At 45.9% G+C, this 22,840-nt stretch overlaps 1 protein-coding gene and 1 long non-coding RNA gene across 4 annotated transcripts in view; both read right to left on the reverse strand.

The window, feature by feature from the left end:
* Positions 1-18,795, reverse strand: part of Tmem212 (transmembrane protein 212) — a 30,327-nt gene extending 11,532 nt beyond the window's left edge. Inside the window, exons 1-3 of one of the 3 annotated variants that reach the window (NM_001164437.1) lie at positions 18,589-18,772; positions 8,852-8,911; positions 7,197-7,520 (exon numbers count right to left, since the gene is read on the reverse strand). In NM_001164437.1, the coding sequence (NP_001157909.1) occupies positions 7,197-7,520; positions 8,852-8,911; positions 18,589-18,747 (543 nt within the window). In that variant the 5' untranslated portion in view covers positions 18,748-18,772. Of the gene's footprint in view, positions 1-7,196; positions 7,521-8,851; positions 8,912-18,588 lie in introns of all 3 variants that reach the window. The other 2 variants (XM_006535431.1, XM_030252517.1) reach the window with 2 other exon arrangements.
* A 411-nt stretch (positions 18,796-19,206) lies between these two features.
* Gm42195 lies at positions 19,207-22,638 on the reverse strand. Its single transcript, XR_880708.2, has 2 exons — positions 21,482-22,638; positions 19,207-20,891 (listed from the first exon to the last, which is right to left on the reverse strand). It is a non-coding gene; the product is annotated as a predicted gene, 42195 (long non-coding RNA).
* Between the last annotated feature and the right edge of the window lie 202 nt (positions 22,639-22,840).

Below are 22,840 nucleotides of genomic sequence, written 5' to 3' on the forward strand. Positions count from 1 at the left end.
CGAGCACCCTAAGAACACAGACTGGGCACCAGTGGGAAGCCTCAGAAAGGCTGTCATCCAGGAGCCAGGGAGCGAGAGAAGCATGCCTCAGCAAGGTGGCAGGAGTGACAACACCCTACCTAAGAGGGTCAGGGGCCTACATTCCAGACTCTGCAAGGGTTCATGGGGCCACCTCAGTGTCCTTGTCTGTGAAATGGACACATGAACTTCTGAGTATTGAGCAATAAGCAATACACATGCAGCTGGTCAGTACTTAAAGATAACTAGTACCTGTAGCTAGTAACTAGAAAACAATACCTGCAGCTAGCTAGTAACTAGCTAACAATACCTGCAGATAGCTAGTAACCACAGCTACTACCTGTAGCTAGCTAGTACTTGCAGCTAACTAATATCTGAAATTAGTACCTGCAGCTAGCTTTCAACTATAGCTAGTACCTGCAACTAACTAGCAGCTACAGCTAATACTTGAAGGTAGTGACTATAGCTGGTAATTAGTTGGTAAGCAACAGCTACTGTTACTCTCCTTTGACCAGTCTTCATGCTGCTGCTCTCTCACAGAACTTGAGATTGCAGAAGTGGTAATACCCACATTGTATGATTCTCTGTCTCTGTCTGTGTGTGTCTTCTCTCTCCTCTCTCTCTCTCTCTCTCTCTCTCTCTCTCTGTATGTGTGTGTGTTTGTCTTTTCTCTCTCTTTCTCTCCGTCTCTTTCCTCTCTTCTCTCTCTGTCTCTTTCTTCCCCATCCTCACTATGGAGTGTGTGTGTGTGCATGTGTGTGTGTGTGTGTATGAGTGTGTGTATGTGTGTATGAGTGTGTGTGTATGAGTGTGTGTATGTGTGTATGTGTATGAGTGTGTGTGTGTATGTGTATGAGTGTGTGTGTACGTGTGTGTGTATGAGTGTGTGTGTGTATGAGTGTGTGTATGTGTGTGTATGAGTATGTGTGTGTGTGTTTGTATGTGTATGAGTGTGTGTGTGTATGTGTGTATGAGTGTGTGTGTGTGTATGAGTGTGTGTGTGTGTGTGTGTGTGTGTGAGCATGCCATGAATGTGCAAGTAAGTGTGTGCGTGCACATGTGGAGGGCAGAGGCTTAAGTAGCCAGCGTCCTCTATCTCTGTCCACCTTACCTACTTTGAGAGAGTCTCTCCCTGGACCTGGAGCTCCATGTTTTAGCTCAACTGGTGGCCCGTGAGCCCCAGGGATCTGCCTGTCTCTGTGTAAGCACTTTACCCCCTGAGCTACTTCCCCAGCCTCTGGGATTACTCTTCTTGTTTCTGATTTCTCTACTGACTAATCTGAAGACAGCACAGTAGACTGCAAGAGGGAGAAATATAGTGGACTCTAATTCTTACAAGGACCTGCCTCAAGTCAACCCTACTCTATCTGCCTAAGGGGATACAGTTCCCGGTATTCCTACAGAGATCTTACTGGAGTTCAGCCTGAGGCCTCAGGCCCTTATGCAAGAGTTATAGATGAAACCCCTCACCCGTGTCCCTGTAAGCATTAAACTCATCGAACCAAGAAAAGAACTGAAGACATGAAAGCAGAAGGTAGGCTAACTGGAAGAGGAGGGAGTTTGTGGGTGGGGACAAGAGGTAATGGGTGAATATGATCAAAGTGGATTTTACACAATATGAACACGTCACAGTAGAACCTATTATGGTGTGTAAGTACTATATAAGGACAAAAAATAAAAATAGTTTCAGATGAATCCATTTCAAAGCACATTTACAGAAGCTGGGTGTGGTGAACCGTACCTGTTATTCCATCCCAGTCCATCAGAGGCAGATACAGGGGGATTGCCAGCCCCATCTACATTGTGAGAACTGTCTCAAAATACCTCCCTAACCCATTTATATTTGTACTGATGCAGAGAATTAATGATGCTCAAGACATGCGCCATTACATGCCAGCTCATTTGTCTCCTACTATAGGAAAGAGCTGCCCATTAATAAATATTTTGCTCAAGTGTCTTTAAATTGCACTTGAAGGGTTTACCGGCATCTTTTCTGTGAGGAAAACATCTCCATTCATTAGACAAAGTAAAACCATCAACTCATGAGACAAGAAGGGGGGGGGGTGTTTTCCTTCCCTTTTTCATTAAAAAAGCCACAAAGCATAACAAAAAATAATGAAAGAAAAATAAAAGGAGACACTCCATCTGGAGCAGATGCAGGGAACTGCTGCAGGGGGTCAGAAATCCTTATCCTTATTGTCTTATAGCTCCTTTATTGAATGGACGCAGAATGCTGATAACTGCTGTGTTTCTGGTTCGGTTGTCCTATGTAAGTTGTGTGTTAGGGGCTGCGTGGGCCTGCATGGGGCATCCTGTTTTTGCAGTCCTCGGCACATAGCCCCCTGGAGACAGAAAGGCTGGCGTGTCAGCAAGGTCTTCATGATTCTCAGAGTCATCAAATGCTCCCCTCCTCCTGCAAGCATGTTTCAGTGTGACTAGGTTAGGATTGCCCTGCCCTTTCTCTGTGTGACCTATATAACAAGATGACCTCAACCCTACTGAAGACAGTTGGGGATGGGGTGGGGGTGGGGGTGGGGGGTGGAATGCCCTAGGGAGTGCCTGGCTCATTTCTGAAAACTTACAGGACAAAACCCGTGAGGAACACAGCACTGGGTGTGACAGCTAGTGGGGACAGGCAGCCTGCTACCTCCACTTCCTCCATCTTCCTTCAGACCGTTGCTGTTTTCTTTACCTTTCTCTGTTTTCCAAATGTAATTATTATTTCTTGGAGAATTGTGCACATGTTTACAATGCATTTTGATCGTTGTTTTCTCTTTTTGAAAAACAAATCCTCCTGACCCTCAAATTTCATGATAGTTCTGTTTTCCTAGAAGAATATTGATTTTTCAAAATGACACTTCAGATTACTGTTTGTAACGGTTATCAGTGTTTTATTTGAAAGAGAAAAAAAAAAGTACCAGCCAGAAGCATGCTTTATAATATGAACCATAGTTTAAAGGAAAATTCAGGGCATTATTATTAGGAAGAGAAAACAAAAAGAAAAAAAAAAGACATCACTTTCATTATGTAGAGAATCTAGCAACACAGGCCAGTAAAGTGGTCAGTGGGTAAGGGGGTTCAATACCAAGCTTGAAGACCAGGCCATTCCTGGGATGCACATGCTAGGAGAGATCCACCTCCTGAAAGATATCCTCTAGCTCTGAGGGGCAGGGCCATATGAGCTAATGTAGACCTTCAGGTCCTGTTGTGTCAGTCCCACAAGATGGCTAATGAAACTCGATCTGCCATGTCAAATCATCCAAAGATGCACTCAAGAGAAATGACCTTAGTAAATCTATCTAGATATTTACCTAAATTGGTGCTACATTATAGGAAGATAGGGAAACAGGGAATCTGTCCAGAAATGCCAGTAAGAAGAGATGCTTTTGTAGAGAAATAAGATTTAAGAGGCTGGGGACTAAGCTCAGTTGTAGAGTGCTTGCTTAGCATGCATGAAACCACAGGTTCAGTTCGACGCACCTCATAAAGCAGGTATGGCGCTTCACACTTGAAATCCCAGCATTTGAAGGTAGAGGCAGAAAGGCCACAAGTTCAAGGTTAACCTTAATTGCATTGCAAGTTCAAGGCTAGCCTGGGTTATGTCATAGCTTGTCTTTAAAGCAGAGAAGGGGGTGGAGGGAGGAAATAAACAAGTTATAATGTCAATTCATTGACTTCCGTGGTCGGTCATGAGAATTTCCCGGGATGTGTGTCATGAATGTACATTGTCTATGTTCTTCCTCAAGATTCTGACATTGCAGGGCTCAGGTGGGGGGTCCAGAAATTTGTTTTAATAAGAACCCAGAAGCCAGGCAAGTTAGAGCCTATTTGTAATTCATGCATGTTAGAGCCTGCCTGCAATCCTTTACCTTGAAGGTAAAGGCAGAAGAGGACTCTAACGCCATCCTCAGCTATGCCGTGAGTTTGAGGCCAGCCTGGGCTACGTGAGACACTATCTCAAAACAAACAACAAATGGCTTAACATCCTGCCTGAGTGTGTCTACTGGCAGTCTTCTCCCCTGAGAAGCAAATTGCAGTGGTGGGCCCTGTGGGCTGAGGAGCTCTGCTGGAGCATCCGGAGGAGCTTCTACCTTGGACCCCAGTGACTCGCAACCTTCCTACTGCTGTGACCCTTTAATACAGTTCCTCACATGGAGGAACTATGGAGACCTACAACCATAACATTATTTTCATTACTACTTCATAACTGTAACACTGATGCTGTTAGGAATCATAATGTATATTTCTGTGTTTTCTGATGGGCTTACGTGACCCCTGCAAAAGGGTTCTTTGACCCCCTCAAAGGGGTCAGGATCCACAGGGATCTCACTTCTGCTTCCTGTTCATTTTTTCTGTCTCTCCGGGATTTCAGATAGGCTCCTGCAATAAACAGTCTCACTGACCAAACTCCACATGCAGTTTTTCCTTCCTTCTTCCCTGCCCTCCATCTGTACTAAATGTAGGTGTTACATACATCAGAGGGTGGCCATATGTCTATGAATTCCCCATGGTGGCCAGCACCTCACTGGCTCTCTTAGCCATGGGCTCCTCATAACAAAGAACTCTAGAAAATGTGGACTGGTTGCTACCTGGGAGGAGTGTCAAGCTCTAAATTTCCAGCTGCCCTGGCAGTGTCGGGAGGGGAGGGAATGTGGGTTGGCTTCGCTCTGCTTGGCAGGCCTCCCTGTAAAATCAGCGCTGTTCCTAGGAATGTACAGGATTTCCTTTGCAGACTCATGTAGGAGCTGAAGAGGACAGGACTGACCACAAAAGGCATCAAGAGTGCCAACTTCCTGTGCTCCAGCTTGGCTGCTTGGGGTAGATAGAACTGAACTGGAAGAAAGGAAGCTGTCCAACACTACCTAGGTTCACTTGACTGCACAGATGGGAATCTGGATCACAGAAGCTCTGTCTAAAGAAGGCTCTTCAGGAAGCAGAGGATGGACATCAGCCACACCTGGAAGAGTTAGGAGCTGGGGCTCTTCCACCTTCAATCCCGTGGCAATGGGCTGGGCCTAGGGCCAGCAGACCAGCAGTAGTAACAGGAAGGGGCAGGGCAGGCGTGGTCAGAAGGTGCTCTGGGTGCAGAATTGGGTTCTGCCCCTTAGCTGTGTGATTTGAGACAAGTTAAATTCTCCCCTCCCTCCCCCTCCCCCACTTTATTCAAGACTGGGTCTTAGGTAACTCACACTGGACTTGAGATTTGCTATAAAGTCAAGGATGACTTTGAACCCCTGATATTCTTGCTTCTGCCTCCCAAGAGCTGAGGTCACAGATGGGTACCAACCATATCTGTCTTGTGTGGTGCTTGGAATCAAATGCAGAGCTTTGTGCTTACCAGGTAAGCACTGTACCAGCACCCCAGCCCTTAAATGAACTGGTTAGGAGGAACATACAAGCTGTAAGATGCAAGCTTAGCTCCACACAGTCCAAAGTTGGCTAGGACCACTTGCTAGCACTATTATTAGCTCTCTCGATAAAGCTAAAAAGTTTGCTTGGTTTGGAATATACAGACTATTCCATCATGGCCCAAACAGACATACATTGTTTAATAGCAGCAAAGCCACCTTTTGGAACTCATTGGTAGATGCCAAATTAAAGCATCTGTATTTGACTAATATTTAAAGCATAAGGGGTGTTTGCACATCCAGTTTCCACAAAACTTCTGATATTATAAAGTTTGATACAGTAAAATAAAGCAAACGATTAACTATTCTAACACCAAGGAAAATTGGAAAGGAACATGCTAAAGCACGATTTAATTGTTGGTTTGTGCCTGGCAAGATGTTCAGCAGTCAAGAGCCTGGCGCTTGCAAGGCACTCAGATTCTGTTCCCTGCACCCAAGTGACAGCTCACAACCATCAGCAACTCCAGTGCCAAGGATCTCACACCCTCTTTGGTCTCTGTGGGCACTGCATGAACTCTATAGCCATACTTGTAGGCAAAACACCCATACACACAAATTAAAAATGAAAAAAATATATGGTGAGGCACACCTATAATTCAGCATGTGGGAGTCTGGGATTGCTAAGAGTTCAAGGCCATCCTAGGCTACATAGTGAGTTCCAGCTTAGCTTAGGCTACAAAAAGAGACTTCTCAAAATGAAACAAATAAACTATTTTTTTAAGGTTTGAAATTTGAGCTTTGTTTAACATACATTTTCCCAGGAGAAAAATAACTCTTATAACCAATGCAGAACAGGGTGAGGCACACATCTTTTTTTACAGTTACTAGTTCCCAGAATAAGACTGGATCAGCCAGCACTCCATCATCTGGAGGTCCCACCCCTTCCTGGGGAGCTCTTGGTGGTTAATGATGGCTGGAGTAATGAGAGATGTTTTCTTCAGTGGTGTAGCCACTGGTTAACTGCCCATGTGCTAGTAAATGTCCCTTCAACCATGATTCAGTGAAAACTTCAATGAAACCCATCAGGCCAAGTGAGGTTATGCATATACACATGTCCAAACACACACTTACATACATATACATACATACCACACACACACACACATACCACACATACACATATATACACTCTCTCATACACACACACCACACACACATTCATGTACACACAGACACATCTACTTATACATCCACATCACCCATCCACACTGCATATACTCTCTCGCACACACATCCGCACTACACCACACACAAAAGTAGAAGGGGAACTAGTTATGGAAAGAGGGGTTCAGTGGATGAATAAAGGAGGGGAGAGAAGGGACCGTGACATAAGTATGATCTAATACATTATAAATATGTGTGAAATTGTCAGTTAATTTAAAAAAATTATAAAAAGAGAGAAAAATACCAAAGAGGTGGGAATAGGTACCATTGCTATATTCCCACACACAGTTTTAAGATTCTAGGCTGAGAGAAAAACTGGCAAGTGGTGCCTACAGCAAAACCAGTTGTGCCCTCTACATACGTCCACACATGCATCCAAAATCAATCACTGAGTACCTGGAACATTCTTGACACTGGTTACCATGGCAGGACATAGAGGAGACTAAGGGAGAACACTTAGGGAGTCCCTACAGCCAGCCCCTCCCTTCGCCATATAGCCAGTCCCTCCCTTCACCATATAGCCAGTCCCTCCCTTCACCATATAGCCAGTCCCTCCCTTGGCTGTTCAGGACCTAGCAAGCCCAGCCTCTCTTTGTTGAGACTTACATTTATGTATCCGGTCTGCATCAGTCTTGCAGAAAGCTTGATGAACACTGCCAGGGACACACAGAATAGGATGAGGCTCAGGCACAGGTCCAGGACCTGAAGGGTCAGGTGATACTCTTCATAGTGGAGCGGGTCCACACAGACCGACGGGAACTTCGTGTACGGAAAAGGAAAGGTAACCACGTAACCAAGGTAATTGGTCCCCGCAACCCCTGAGAAAGAGTAGAAGCAATATGGACCAAGGAGGGCAGATTGCAAGGCTACTGTGAAATGAAGTGGACATCCCAGAATGCTCAGAATTACGAAGGTGAACACGGCTTCCCACTGAAAACAAGCAGAAACGAACTGTTACCTGGAGAAAGAGTGATGGTCATTAATTCCCTCTATGTGGCAGAGAGATACATGCACACAGCTTTCACTTCTTTTTTCTACTTTCAAGACAGGGTCTCCTGAAGTCCAGGCAATGTTTTCTATGTTGCTAAGGTTGGCTTTGAACTCTTGATCTTTCCTGCTTCTACCTCCCAAGTGCCACGCTGGATTATCCCACCCTACCCCCATCCCAGTACCGCCGTTTAAAATGTAAAGCTCCGGGCCTCCTGAATGCCAGACCCATACTACCTGTGACCTCTATCCCTTGTCCTCTCAGCCTTCCTTTCAGGTCCTGTTTCCCTTGCTGCCAATCTATGCTGCAGGAGGACATCATCTGCCAACCTGAGCTAAAATGAAATCAATTCAGTCACGTTTTATTTCCTATCTGATGCAAAGTGCCAGTTCAGGTTAGGAAAACCAAAATGAGTGGAACCAGTCCCTTCTCTAGGACTTGCTACTCAGAATATCATCTCTGGTTGGTTAGCATCGTACAAGGTTAGGAGTCTCTCAGAAAGGTTGCCTTTCACCTTGTCCAGACCTTCTCAATCAATCCATGGCAGCCGGAGCTGACCTCCCATCTTCAGCCTTTGCTATGGAAAACAGGCCTAAGGTCAGATGCTGTGCTCTTTCTGTAGCTTGGAAAAAGCCAGCTCAGCACTATTAGAAACAGGATCGCTCGGACCTTTCATCTTTTCCCAGTCTGTGAGGGCTGGGAAGGAGACCTCAGAGTTGAGATGTGAACTGCATTGAGACTGGAGGTGTAGTTCAGTGGGTAAAGGGTTTGCCTATGCACTCCATAGCGCGTGCACACACACACACACACACATGCACACATGCACACATGCACTCACGCACATGTGGGAACATGAAGTATTCATGGGCACATGGAATATTGAAAGCAGCAGCACCTATACTTCATTACTACAACATGATTAAATTCATGAGTATGGACACGACACCAAACAATATTCATGAACTTAGAGAAACTATTTGGAGTAAGAACTCAATGAAAAAAATATTATACATTTTAAACATAGTTTACAGAATTGAGTAAGGTGGTATACACCTGTAATCCTAGTACTTGGGAGGTAGAGAAAGGAAAATTAGAAATTTGAGGTTGTGATCAGCTATATACTAAGTTCAAGGACAAGCTGAGATCCATGAGACCCAGGCTTGAGATCCATGACACACACACACACACACACACACACACACACACACACACACACACACACACACACAGTGTCAAATCTACTGAACCATCCCTGCAGACATTTTGTATTTACCAAGTGTCTCTGGGTCCACTCTCTGTGAGCCAGCAGCACAAGTGATCCAGCTGTGACAGCCTGTGAAAAGAAAATTGGAAAAAAAAAATAACATCCACAATCGAAGGGACCTCTGCTAAGAGTTCTATCTGTCTCACAGCTTGACAGCTTTATCACAAGCTGGAAGGCAGGGCAAAGGGGGAAATGGATTTACGGCTCTGGTCCCCTCTTCATCTGTGAAAGGAGCTGTGTTGACAGGGAGGAAAAGCAGCCATTAGAGTCATCAGGACATGAGTCACACCAACTTATTTTCCATTCTCTCTGTTGACTTTGCCGTCACTGGCACCACCTCCGCTCCTGTTAGGTCACGACAGTTAAATCTTGGCTTCATAGATCTCGCCCTAGGCTTTGCGTGCTGGTTTGAATGAGAAATGGCCGTGTAGGCTCAAGCATCTGAACACTTGGTTCCAAGTTGGTGGTGATGCTTGGGAAGAGCATGGAATCTTTAGGACCTGGAGCCTTGAGGAGGTTGTATGTTAAAGTGGAGGATAGGCTCTGCTGTGTTGTAGTCTTCCCCACTTCCTGCTTGCTCCCTCTGCTTGCTGCTTCCTGTGTGAAGGTAGAAATATAAAGAACCATCTGCCTCCTTTCCTGCCATCATAGACTTGAACCTTCTGGAGCCATAGCCAGAAAAAAACTCTTGTTTGTTTGTTTTTTGTTTTTTTGTTTTTTGTTTTTCCGAGACAGGGTTTCTCTGTGTAGCCCTGGCTGTCCTGGAACTCACTCTGTAGACCAGGCTGGCCTCGAACTCAGAAACCCGCCTGCCTCTGCCTCCCAAGTGCTGGGATCAAGGGCATGCGCCACCACTGCCCGGCAGAAAAAAACTCTTAAGTTGCTTTTGGTTATGCTATATTTTTTTTTATCACAGCAACAGAAAAGTGTGAGTGTGAGTGTGTGTGTGTGTGTGTGTGTGTGTGTGTGTGTGTGTGTGTGTGGTATGCGTGTTTACATACACCAAAGCATGAATTTTGAAGTCCAGATAAAAAATCAGGGATGAACATAAAATTATATCTATATCCTATCTACATCTATCTATATAATTTTATGTATCTTTAATCTCTCTCTCTCTCTCTCTCTCTCTCTCTCTCTCTCTCTCTCTCTCTGTGTGTGTGTGTGTGTGTGTGTGTGTGTGTGTGTGTGTGTGTGTGTGTGTGGTGTAGGTCAGATAAATTGATAGCATTGGCTGTTTCTTACCATGTGGGGCCTTGGGGACTGAATTCAGACTCAGGCTTAGCTACAAACATCTTTGCTCACTGAGACATGTTTACATCTTTCCAACAAATTTATAAAGCTGCAAACAGGACAAACTGGAATGGAGATCTGTCCTCAAGCCCAGAAATCATTCCTAGCCATGGTCTGATCTTTTGCAGCTTGCTTTTTTTTTTAATTGTTCTGCCTTTAACTACCAATGGGGTGCAGACACACGACCTCAGTTTCCTAAATAATAAAGACAGTCATTAGAATGGCAAGGCATTTAGAGCTCTGGGTGCAGTGCCATCCTCTTGTATGAAGGCATTTTCTCTATAGTTCCCATTCAAAGAAAAATACTCAAAGTGCAGAACAAGAAATGGTTAATGAAAGAGGGAATGGTGTATCCAGAACTTTGCAGTAGATAATGGAAAAAGAATCTCTGAGCTCATCTTGGATTCATCACGAGGTCTGAAGATGGAGCTGTTTGAGGTTATTGAGACTAGAAATCAGTGATCCTCAAACCACAGAATCCTTACCCACCCCCACCCCCCATTCAAAGCACAAATTCTGAGGTCCAGCTAGAGATGGAAGTCAGGAAGAGATGAGCCTAAAATTAGATACTAGGTATAGACTGATTTAAAAATAACAGTTTTTATTTTGACAGAGGACTGAATGTGATGGTCTGCCCAGAATTCATCCGTTAATGTAAGGAAAGAAATCAGAGCCTCACCCATGTGATTTAGTGGGATGCTGTTCGCAAAGCTCCGAGTTTAGGGCATTTACTGTTCTGAAACTTGGATCTAGAGAAACCGGGAGAGGGAAACAGGGAAACACCCTCTCACTTATGGCTCCTGTTGCTGAGCCTGAGATGACAGACTTGTGGCTCTACTATGAAAGTCCTGTGGATAAAAACAGGAGCATCTGCAGTCAAAAGAGGTTCCTGGCTTGATTCTGCAAGAGAAACCTTCCCAAGGGATGCTAAGGAGGCAGAGCCGTGCTAATAGCCCAACAAATGGGAGAATTACGAAGAGCAGAGAAATGGAGTCCGGGGTTGTCTAAGTGTCTAGGTTGACCTGTGGCTGGCCTGTCATCAGTCACAGGAGCTCAGAAGCAGGAGATTGCTGCTGCCCTTTTGCTGGTGAAGTTCTGGAAGATAGCTGACATTATGGGATGCGGAGATTCTAGCTTGCCTTGAGTGTGGTGTTGGCCAGGGTTTCTTTCCTTTTGAAAATTGAAAAGTGCTACAGAGCTGCAGTTTCCTGTTATTTTGGTCCTAGCAGCCAGCTTGGATTTTGCCTTGTTTACACACAGCTCTGAAAAGGCTCTTTCACTGAGCAGTAGCCTGGGATGCTGGCTGCTCCATAACTTGTTAAATTCACCTGGCTGATGGGATGGGGCTGCCGAGCAGAGCACATCTATCCTCCTTGATGCCCGCTGCTCTCTTCTATTTTTAGATAAGGAGCGGGAAAGAATTAAAATGGGAGAGATTTGAAAGTGGAGAAGAGACCTCAAGAGGAAAAGAAAAGGAGGAAAGAGTAGGGCGTCTGGAAAGTGAAGGGCTAGAGAAAACTTATGGTTATGGGAAGGGCGGGGAGGAGAGGTGCCAGGTGGTAGTAGAGAGTGCCCCACCTCCACCCCATGCTATTGGCTTGCTTTCCCGGGAATAGCTAACACTTTCATAGCTTGGTAGTTGTGAGCCCTTTTTCTAGAAGTTTAAACTGCCTAAGTACAGCATGCAGTTCCTGGAAGCAGATGGATGGAAGGAAACAATAGAAATGGAAACTTTAGTGGCATTTATTGTGGCATCAATGAAAAGAGGATATAGCTTAGTCATTTACAAGATCTATGTAGAGTCGAGAGGATCAGAAGTCCAATGTCATCTTTCATTACACAGCAGGTTTGAGGCCAGCCTGGGCTACATGAGACCCTGCATTAGTTTCTTTCTATTTCTGTTATAACATATCCCGATGAAGCAGCTTAAGGGATAAAGGATTTATTTGGGCTTATAATTCCAGGGAGATACTATCCACTGTGGATGAGAAACATAGCAGCAGGCAGAGAAGTCATGAGGCAGGAGCAGCAGGCCGGCCATTCACACTGCATCTCTACTTGTGAAGGAGATAGTGGGCAGCAAATAGGACTGAGCTATATATAAGGCCTCAAAGTCTGTCCTCAGTGACTGGCTTTTTTTAAGACCAGGTTTCACGTCCCATCCCATAACCTTCTCTAATTCCTCCCATTAGCTGAGGACCAAGTGTTCAAACCCATGCGCCTATGAGGGATACTATCTATCAAAACTAGAGTCTCAAGCATGAAGTTAAAGAAACTGTCATGGAGCTACTCTCCTGTTTTTCAAACGAGGCTACGAGGCTGTAAAAGATCAATACAAGCAGCGCATAATAACTGCATGAGCCCTGATTCCAGCGCTCAATGGGATTTGCAATAATGGACACATACAAATGTCTCCACTGAAGAGGCTGAGGAGAGAAGGTTCAGCAGTAAAGAGTGCATGTGTGACTCTCACAGAGGACCTGAGTTCAGTTCCCGGCACCCATGGTCTGAGGCCCTGCCCTCTTCTGGCCTCTGAGATACCCGCAATTGTGATCCTGCCCCTCCCCAACACCGCCCCCTCTCCCTGTCTCCTGCCCTCCCTCCCTCTCTGCCTCTGTCTCTGATGCATACATGTTAAACACAAAACAATAAATTTACCAAATCAAATAAAAATAGACAAGAAAGAGTGTTTGACACAGAAGAAGAGTTTAGTTATTACGTTCAGGAGGAAGACAGATCAAAACTTCAGGACAAATGTGGCCTGGGACAAGTCTGAAGGGTGGCTTTGATTTTCATGGCCATGACAGGTGAGGGCAGGCTCGGCTGAAGACCTGCATCTGCAGAGGTGAGGAAGTTACACTGTGCTTGGGGCCCAGACAAGAGGGATCCCAGACCTGCAGCAGGGTGGTGGTGGTGGTTTGGGGCGGGGACAGGGGAGGTAGGTGGGTCTTGGAAGAGAAAAGCAGAAAATCAGACTCCAAAGCTGTGTTATGCCAGGATGAAGAGGACCTCAAAATCTCGGTCAGTACATATTGGGTTTATCTGGGGACAGCCAAGTGATGCTGGTGGCTTTTGAAAAGGAAGCAGCTAATCTGACTCACAAGAATGTTGACCTGGGGGACAGATGTTGTATGCAAGCTGAACTACAACGGGTACGGTCTTAGGGTCCCTGCAGGACCCTGTTCTTTAGACTTTAAACTCCACCCATGGTAAGCAGTGCATCTTGAATCTTGGTTTAGTCTCAAACCTTTTTGTTTATTTGTTTTTCATTTATTTTTAATTTATTTTGAGACAGGTCTTGTTAGCAGTGATATCAGGGTCAGAGCCCAGACCCTTGCAGCCTTAAGGCATCTCATCAGCTACCTATCCTCACAGTGGGAAGAAGAACTGAGAGGTCCATCCCCCTCTGCCAAGTTCATCTCCAGGGTCTCAGTAGAAGGTTTAGATTTAATCAGAGAGCCAGAGGTAGGCAGGCGTAGGTGAGCAGTCTTGGTCAAGGTGTGTTCCTGCCCATTGTTGTCCCAGCTCCAGACTCCTCTGTCAGGGTGTCTGAGATTCCTGGGGATACTTCAGTTCTTAGAGGTCATTGTTTCAATGGTCTCATGATCAAAAGGAGGGTCACACGGTCTCCATAGAGCATCTGCATTCCTTCTGGGGCAGTTATAACTCATGTGACCCAGGTCAGCCTCCAGCTCAGCCAGGGTGACTTAGACCTTCAGATCCTCCTGCTTCCATCTCCCAGGTACCGAGATTAAGTACCACCAGGCCCAGTTCATGTGGTGATGGAGATCTAACCTACGGTTTCATGCATGATAATTGTTGCTAAGTAACTGAGCTACATTCTGAGTCCCATCCATCTAATATTGTGTCTAATAGATTCAGTACCAGAGCTTTATTATGTGATAAACTCTACTAATCTCTTCTATTGTACTCCGTTCGTTAAAACTGCTGTTAGCTACCCCGTATATTGGTGTTGTTATCTTCGATCGCATAGGTCCTGTACAGTTTGGCCTTCATGCTTGCCGAGATAATAACATCTTAGTAGGGTTGGAGAAGGTACACAGTGAGCAGAAGAGAAAAGTGAGCACTGGGACATGCGTTAGGAAAATCTGAGGACCCATGGCAGGTGATTTAAAGAGGACTGGTTTAGGTCATTACTCCACAGCACAGGCCTAGAGCTGACAGCATGGCATTCTCTAGCACTATCAAAGGTTTTAGTGACAAAGCCTCCACCATGACAGGACCAGCAAACTAAACTAGGCCACCTGTCCTCCAAAGGTGACAGAAAATGACAGTAGAGAGAACTAAGGAAATGTGGCCATGCTGAAAGGAGGAACAAGGAAGAACCCTCCAAGTCACCTTCAGGACCCAACATGACGTTTATCTTTAGGCAGAGGACAAGAGGTCAGGATAGCTAAGCAGTGTGGGACAAGACGCACACCCACTCATGATAGATGCATCGTTGTCTAGATTCAAGTCCATCTGTTGAGATGGTCTCACAAGTTGCCAGAAGCCATCTTAATGGACACAAGTTCCTTCCCTGATGGCACCAGTTGTGCCTTTCCCCCACTTGGCATGAGATTCCTGGGGAAATTCCAGTTCCTTGGGGCCCATTGTTTCAATAGCCCAATGGCCAAAGGGAGGGGCACACCAATCTGTCTTTAGAATATCTTCCTTCCTGCCAAAGCTGGTAAAGTGGGAGCCGCCTGACAGGCACTGCTGAGCCCCAGCTAAACCCAGCCCTGACCCTGATGACCTTGCTGTCCACAGATCCTCCAGCACTGGCCCTGCCGTCTATAGATCCACACACTGACCATGTGTCCATAGGTCCCCAGCGCTGACCCTGATACCTATAGGTCTCCTAGCATTAACCCTCCCATCTTAGGTCCTCAGTGAGTTGCATAAACAGTCTTTAAAGAGGCTACTTTAATGGAAAGAATTGAGTCAAAGGTCATTCTTGCTTTGAAATTGATTTCCCAACACAAAGAAAAGGAAGTTGGAGAAGGAAAAATTGGTTTGGATGACGAGATGACTAATTGGTTTTTAGACGAGCTGACTATAAAAAAGCTTAGACTATTTGAGTGGAAAACTAACCACTGACAAAGATCAACCTGACCAGACTCTGCACTTCCTTGTAAAATCTTAGTAGGGTGCCTATGAGATGGCGCAGCAGGTGATGGCACTTGTGAGCAAGCTGAGGCCTGAGCTTGATTCCACACGGTGGAAGGAGAGAACGGGCTACTGAATGGTGTTCTCTGACCTCCAAGGTGCACAGGGGCACACGTGCGCATTCATACACACAATAAATGGATTGAATAAATAAAACATAACCGAGAGCTTCAGCGAGCAGTCCATATTCAGCGCCAGTGATATTTGGTGATCTTTACCATGTACTTCTCTCTGTATTCTTCAGCATCACCCTGAAGACCAGGTCTGATCACCTCGTTTGCCCTCAGCATTTCCTACCCCCTGCCCTACACCATGCTCCTTCACCTGAATTATCTCTTATGCTCTAATATCTGGACCTGAACCTTGTCCTATGCCATCTCCTCTCTCCATTCTGCAATAGACCAAATAAGATCTGCTTCCAGTATTGTATTCACTGACAAACATTGGTTTTTCTTTGATGCTGTCTGGTGCATGGAAGTCCCTAGACTGCTAAGCCATTTCTATAGCAGTTGAGAAGCCTGACATGCAGGGCTCAAATGGAATCCTGATACTGCATTACTGCGTATTACCGGGAGCCGGGTTGTGGCTTGTTTCTGGCCAAGACCCTGGACTCTCTAGGTCTGAGTCCTGTGATCAAACTCATGGGACGCAGTGTCTTCATCTGAGATGGCTCCACAGGCCTTGGATTAATAGGGCTCTTAAGCTACTATGGCCTGCTGGCTTCATGCTTTCTAGCAGCTGATGCCTTTAAATAAATAACCTTGCTCAGACATCCTAGAAAAATTGTGAGCCATATGGGTTTCAGAACAGAATTAGGAGAGTCTGTGGACCAAACCTTAGACCTGACTTAGTAAGTCTTGAATAAAAACCTTTGAACAAATACAAGGGATTGTATCATCTGTAAGAAAACTTCTCTTATAAGTCTCATAAGAAACCCGGAGTTGTTTGTGAAGGAAACTGGAATCGGACTGAACTATACCAGCCACCTTTTCACTAGAGGAAGATGCACCTCAGCAGCAAGCAAGGACGTGGTTGGTAGGGGTGGTGCGGACTGAGGCAGAGGCCTTTTGGAGCTGACCTTCATCAGACAAACCTGGCTTAGTAAGAAACTCAAGAGGAAAAAAGGTATTATTCTAAATTTAAACATAAAAGAACTGAACAGTCTGCTGCTTTCCTTTTGGGGAAGATTTCTCCCCCATAGATGGCAGCCTCACCTGTACTCCTTGTAACCTTATCAGATTTGAACTCTACAACACACTCTCCGTCACCAGAATTCAGGGCCCAGGAGTCATCTACTCTAGTCAACAATATTCATCAAATGCTACTTTGTCAAAATCCAGCAGGCAGCTCTCTTTGTTGCATGCTCTGGGGATAGAGTAGAAAAGAAAGGAGAAACTGAACCCCTGTCCTTGTATAATGCATATTAAATGGTTAAATTATATAGTAATGTAGATGTGAGTGGGGCTATAGGATTGGGAACGGCAGATGGGGGCAGGGGTTACAATTTTAAAGAGTTTTGCTTGTTTTCACATTTACTTTATTTATTTGTGTGGGGCTGGGGAGTGGGCTGTGGATACCACAGCTCAGGTGTGGAGGTCAGGGATCTCCAATGGGGAATGGTTCTCACCGTCCACCAGGTGGGTTCCAGGCATTGGGCTCCGATCTTCAGGCTTGGGACAAGCACCCTTACCTGCTGGCTCATCTTGCTGGCCTCCAAGGGGTTGCAATTTTGAAGAGGGTCAAGAGGGAAGGCATGGGTGAGAAAGTGACATTTAGTTGAGAGTTGATGAGAGGAGTCGGGTGTGTAGCTCAGTCCACTCACAGCGTGAAGCCCTTGGCTGGACCTCCAGCACCACAAAGACTGAGAGTGTTGTTTGCTCCCGATCCCAGCACTGGGAAGTTGGGAGTTGAAAGATCAGAAGCTCATAGAGAGTCTTAGAACAGCCTGAGGTACCTAAGATCCTGCCTTTAAAAAAAAAAAAATAAAAAGAGGTTTGGGAGTCAGCCAAACACAGGAAGAGTTTAGACAGAGCCCCCAGAGCAAAGGCCTAGGGAGGAACATGCCTTGGCATTCTGAATGGCAGCCGTGAATGTGAAGGCACAGACATAAGGGCAAGCTGGCTGGCAATGAGTCCCAAGAGGCAGCACTGTGGGTATCAGGGGAACTGAGCAGGGCTCATAGCAAGTGGTTCACGGCAGAGAGTTTGCACAGAGCACAGGCTAAAGGCTTGGTGTTTGCTAGCAATCGAGCACAAAGCTCTTGCCATCAGTCAATGCCTTCATCCTCACCAAGTATCTTAGTGTTGGGCAGTTGTCCCCAGAGCACAGGAAAAAGCAAGAAAGAACTAGCTGGCTGAGGCTCCTGCCTCACTCCACATAGTAAGAGCATCAATGTCAGAACTACTTCCCTCTGCCTATAGTTCTAACTCTGAGCCTGCCCCAGACTGCCTCTGTCCAGCTCAGGTAGCCACTCAGTAGTGGCAGGATACACACTCAGTTAATTACTCTTGGCCTATGCCTAACATATACATTCAGCCTACATCTAACATAATATATATATATATATATATATATATATATATATACACACACACACACACACATATAAAATCTTAGTCAAAACTAAGTCCACTGTGAGGATGCTAGCTTGTAAGGGATGGACAGCTACATAAAAATCAATGCATCACTGTGTAACCCAGGCTGGGCTCCAGCTCATAGCTACATAATAACCAAACCCTCCCTGTGTAGTCCAGGCTGGACTCCAGCTCACAGCTACATAATAATCAAACCCTCCCTGTGTAGTCCAGGCTGGACTCCAGCTCTCAGCTACAAAGTAATCAAAGCCTCCCTGTGTAGCCCAGGCTGGAATCCAACTCACAGTTACATAACAATCAAACCCTCCCTGTGTAACCCAGGTGAGGCTCCAGCTCACAGCTACATAATAATCAAAGCCCCACTGTGTAGCCCAGGCTGGCCTCCAGTTCTCAATCTAGCCTCAGTGTTCCAGGTGCTGGGGTTACAGGTCTTTGCCACTGTACCCCATGAGAATTTCCCAAACATTTCATCGTTATATACATGACATACAAATACAAATGAAACAATATTAAGAAAACATATATACTTAAAATGCAACTAACAGAAATTCCTGCTCTAAGTTCAGGACTATGATTTTCGGCAGAATATAGACTTCTTTGAATTACTGGAAAACTCTTAACTGGTATATTATTTTATTTCCCTTTTCTTTTCACTTGCATTTATGCCAGCCTGTTTAATGAAATAGATCCTACCAAAGCCCCGTTCCAGATGGGACAGGCAATCCAAACGCTCCATCCTGTGTACCAAAGCTTGCAGGAAAAGACAGGGAAGAAGGCAATGGCTCCTGAGAAGATGCTGAGGCCCCCCAGAGTAACCAGGGTCCTGCCAGCAGCCTGGTAGAGGCCCTTCATCTTCCTCTGCGGCTTGACTCTTTGCTCTGAGATACTTGTTACCAAAACACAAGGCCAGGCCAGGCCTCTATAAACACAAGTTTCTTAGAGACTGTAGCTGGGATGACAGTGAACATGGGAAACAAGATCCCGCAGACAATATTTACTCTGTTCCACCAAGGTAAGTGGAAGGAGTGAACTCTGACTGTGGGTTAGACTCTAACACCGACTTCTTCAGAGAGAAGGGAGGGCGGGAGATTTCTCATTCTGGAGTGGCCGCCTTGATTCCTTCATTTGCCCTGTCTCAGGGAGTAACCACTTCCTGGCTTAATCAGACTCAAAGGCTCACTGACTGAGCTAATTGTTTCTGAACTCAACCTGCCTGGTGGTTACAGCAGAAAGCCAACATCCTCTGAGCACAATAGAGCCGCATTCCCAGCAAAAGTTCCCACAAAACAAAGCAAGAATCACACATGCAGATCACGGTCCACTGATCATTATATTTAACGTAAATGGTTGAAAGCAAAGGAGTCTTTCCTTTCAAAGTTTAATTCCACACAACTGTTTATGATTATTCTTTTAGAGAAGGTCTGCGACCTTGCTACGGAGAGCAGGTTGGCCTTGGTTTACAGTGATCTTCCTGCCTCCTCCATCTCCCAAGGGCTAAGAATATAGCCATCAAGCTCAGCTACTCTTAATTAAAAAAAACAAAAAACTAAACTAAATTTATTGGGGCTGGAGAGATGTCTTACTGGCTAAGAGCACTGACTGCTGCTCTTCCAGGGGACCTGGGTTAGATTCCCAGCATCCAATTGAGGGCTCACAGCTGTAGTTGTACTACAGGCCCAGGGAGTCAGACACCTCTTCTGGCATCCTTGGGCATCAGAGTCCATGAGGTGCACACTCATACATGCAGGCAAAATAACCAGACACACTAAGTACATTTTTAAAATAATTACATTGAGAGAGAGAGAGAGAGAGAGAGAGAGAGAGAGAGTGCGTGCGTGTGTGTGTGTGTGTGTGTGTCTGTATGGCATTGAAGTGGAATGTTCATGCCATAGCATGGCAACTTGCAGGAAGGAATCAGTTCTCTTTTTTCCTCTATGTTGGGCCCAGGGATAGAACTTAGGTGATCGGGGATAGAGGCAAGGGCTTTGTCGCCAGGCCCGAACATGGGTTTTAAGGCAGGCAGAGCAGGAATCTGACTCTGGCTTCACCCCTTCTAGGTGTTTGTCCTAGAGGAAGAGCGAGCTACTTGTGTTTTCTGGGTCTGTTTCTTCGTAAGAGAAACAGGTAAGAGGAATGTTTCTCTCACCAGGCGCTTGGGTGAGGGCATCAGCTGAACTCCTGTGTGTAGATGCTTAGCGTGGAGCAAGCTCCGTACTGAGAAAATGTCCTGAAATCACCTCACCTCAGAGTTCTTGCGGCTGGCTCAGACAGTATTAGTTCTTTTGTCTATCACCTCAGAACTCTAGGCTTGACTCCTTGATCAGTTTGATACAGATTCCCCGAGGGCCCTCCCCTTCCCACCAGTTCTCTGCATCTCTTTCCCCGTTCTGTCTTTTGATCTATGGTAGCTATCCCACTCAAGTTGACCCAGATTTCAATGCAGTCTCTGCCCAGATACTCAGAATCCGGGGAAAGCCGCTCTGGTTGTCTGACACGGCCACTCTTCTGTGTTTCCTCTCAATTCTGTGGGCTAGATTCTCAGATTATTTTCTTTTCATATAAACTAGAGAAGTTTCTGGAAGGCACAGAACTTGTGAGTCTTCCATACCTTGTAAATATCTATGGCCTCTCTGACAACTTCAGATGGCATTCGGACCAAGCAGATACACACTAGTAAATACTCAGTGGGTCAATTCACGAAGCCGATAGCCTGTCCAGTCTGCATTTGGGCCGCACGGGGGGGGGGGGGGTGGATATATGTGAGTTCAAGTTCATCAGAGCGAATGCCCAGGCCAGTGTGTTCCCTCATGCCCGGGGGAAGGGTCTGGAGGAAAGACGGATTTGTCTGTAGTACTCAACTTCAGCTGTGGTATTTTGACTTTTTCCTTTACTCCTTATCTCAAGGTTGCAGCTCTGTGGTGTGTTAGCACACTGTGGGTCAGCTCACTCTCTTCTGGTAGCACGTTTGGAAAACAAAGACTGTTGAAATCCCCAGTCTTCAGCAGCACACAGTGGAAAGGAAAACAAAGAAAGAATGTTTTGTTTTAATTTGGGGAGACGTTACGTGCCTGTAACATTATGGATTAACACAGATGTCACCATAACTTTATTAGTGATTAAGGGGTGGCATGGCTAAATATGACCTAATGAGAGTGAGGTAGATCCAGAGACATCTCCGACCAGATTCCAGAGATGCTGGCTTCTTGTTAACTGTGTTGAAGCAAGGACATTTTTCAGTGAGAACAGAAATGGATGTGTGCCCGTCCCCAGCTTCTTTCAGCCATGGCACTGTCCCTAAGCACCAGCGGCTACCTCCATGGGGGAGCTCCTCCTGCGTAGCCAGGATCGCAGGCCTGTGCCTGCAAGCCCAGCTAGGTAGAGTTACAAACTGCATAAATTGAAAGGCTCAAGTGAATGGCTGGCCTGCTAGAGTGCTGGCTCAGAATATTTGATGATATTGATGGGCTGACGGTGCAGGGGACATGTTCCCCTGTCTCCTTTAGCAGCCTGCTAAAGCCTGTTTGCTTCCTTCAGGAGACGGAGGAGGCATGCCAGGTGTGGAGGAACACCTCATGCTTTGTCATACCTTTTCAGAGATTTTTGTTCCTTTCCAAAGAGTCCATTTTCAACCCACTTAAGCCTCTCCAGTGTTCATACGCAGCGTGTTTCCTTCTGCTTTTCCTGGTTGTTCGGTTTCAACTCTGAGTGAACTCTTTCTTCACAATGACCCGGGGCTGATGGGGAACAAAGTTCAATGTTTATCATCCCTAACTGGAAACTGTCAAATTTCTATTGTAAACCCTCCAATTTACAAGATACTACAGAGAGATTGCTGCACCCACCAAATTCCAATTGTATGTCTCCCCCTCAAGTGTGTTTGGAAATCATCTGGAAGCTATCAGACTTTTCCCTAGCTTTGCCTGGCAAAATGACTTGACTGTCCTGCCAGCAAGCTCGAGCGACTAGTCATCTGTTTGTCAACCTGTCTTTTCAGCTGCAGTGAACAGCTGTGACTTGGGCTCAGGTCCGTGCCAGCAGCCTCCCACAGGCCACCGCGGGCATTGTCTTCTGCAATGGTCACTCCTGTCTTGTTTTCCCACGGAAATAGAGAACTCACAGATGGAACACGGATGTGATGGCTTGGCTCTCTGGCCTCCAAGGAGGGATAAGGAGCTTAGACGACAGGAAAGGAGGCATAGAAAGGGTATCTGAGGAGAGGGGTGTGGGGAAGATGGACCGGAAGGGAAGGGATGGAGGCACGATGGAATCAAGAGGAAAAGACTCCTAGGGCCATACCCAGCTTTCTGTGTTCTCCACAAACCTAAGGTCTCATGGACTTTAAAGCAGAGTTGTTTGGGGGACACAGGAATCCAGGAAGCTGCGAGCGTCTCATAAACAGGTCGAGACATGTTTGCAGAGTGGAGGAAATGGAGAGATTCGGAGAAAGGGGACAAAAAGTGGGGAGAAAATGGGGAGAGAAACTCTGAGTGCCTGAAGAACCCTCAGACGCTGTTTGTTTTACAGATTGCTTTAAGGGAGCAGCTGTGCCTCATGTCTGCATTCATGTACCCATTGCACTCCCTTATGTATGTACGTATACATATGTGTTTCACTATATAGCCCTGAGCATGCTGGAACTTGACACATAGTCCAGTCTAGCTTTGAATGTGCCTCTGCCTCCCAAGTTCTAGGATTACCCCTGTGTTCCACCACCTACGGCTTGTCCCTTTTTTTGTTTTTCTTTTCTTCTTCTTCTTCTTTTTATTTTTTTACAGTCCAGTCCACCCTCCCACAGTTCCTCATCCTCCCTTCTCGAAGAGACTTTCCCCACCCTCACCCCCTGCCAGGCCTCCTCACTCCCTGGGGCCTCAAGTCTCTAGAAAGTTAGGTGCATCTTCTCTCTCTAAGGCCAAACCCAGCAGTCCTCCGCTGTATATGTGTGTGT

This window comes from Mus musculus, chromosome 3 (genome assembly GCF_000001635.26).
Source record: "Mus musculus strain C57BL/6J chromosome 3, GRCm38.p6 C57BL/6J".
Taxonomy (NCBI): domain Eukaryota; kingdom Metazoa; phylum Chordata; class Mammalia; order Rodentia; family Muridae; genus Mus; species Mus musculus.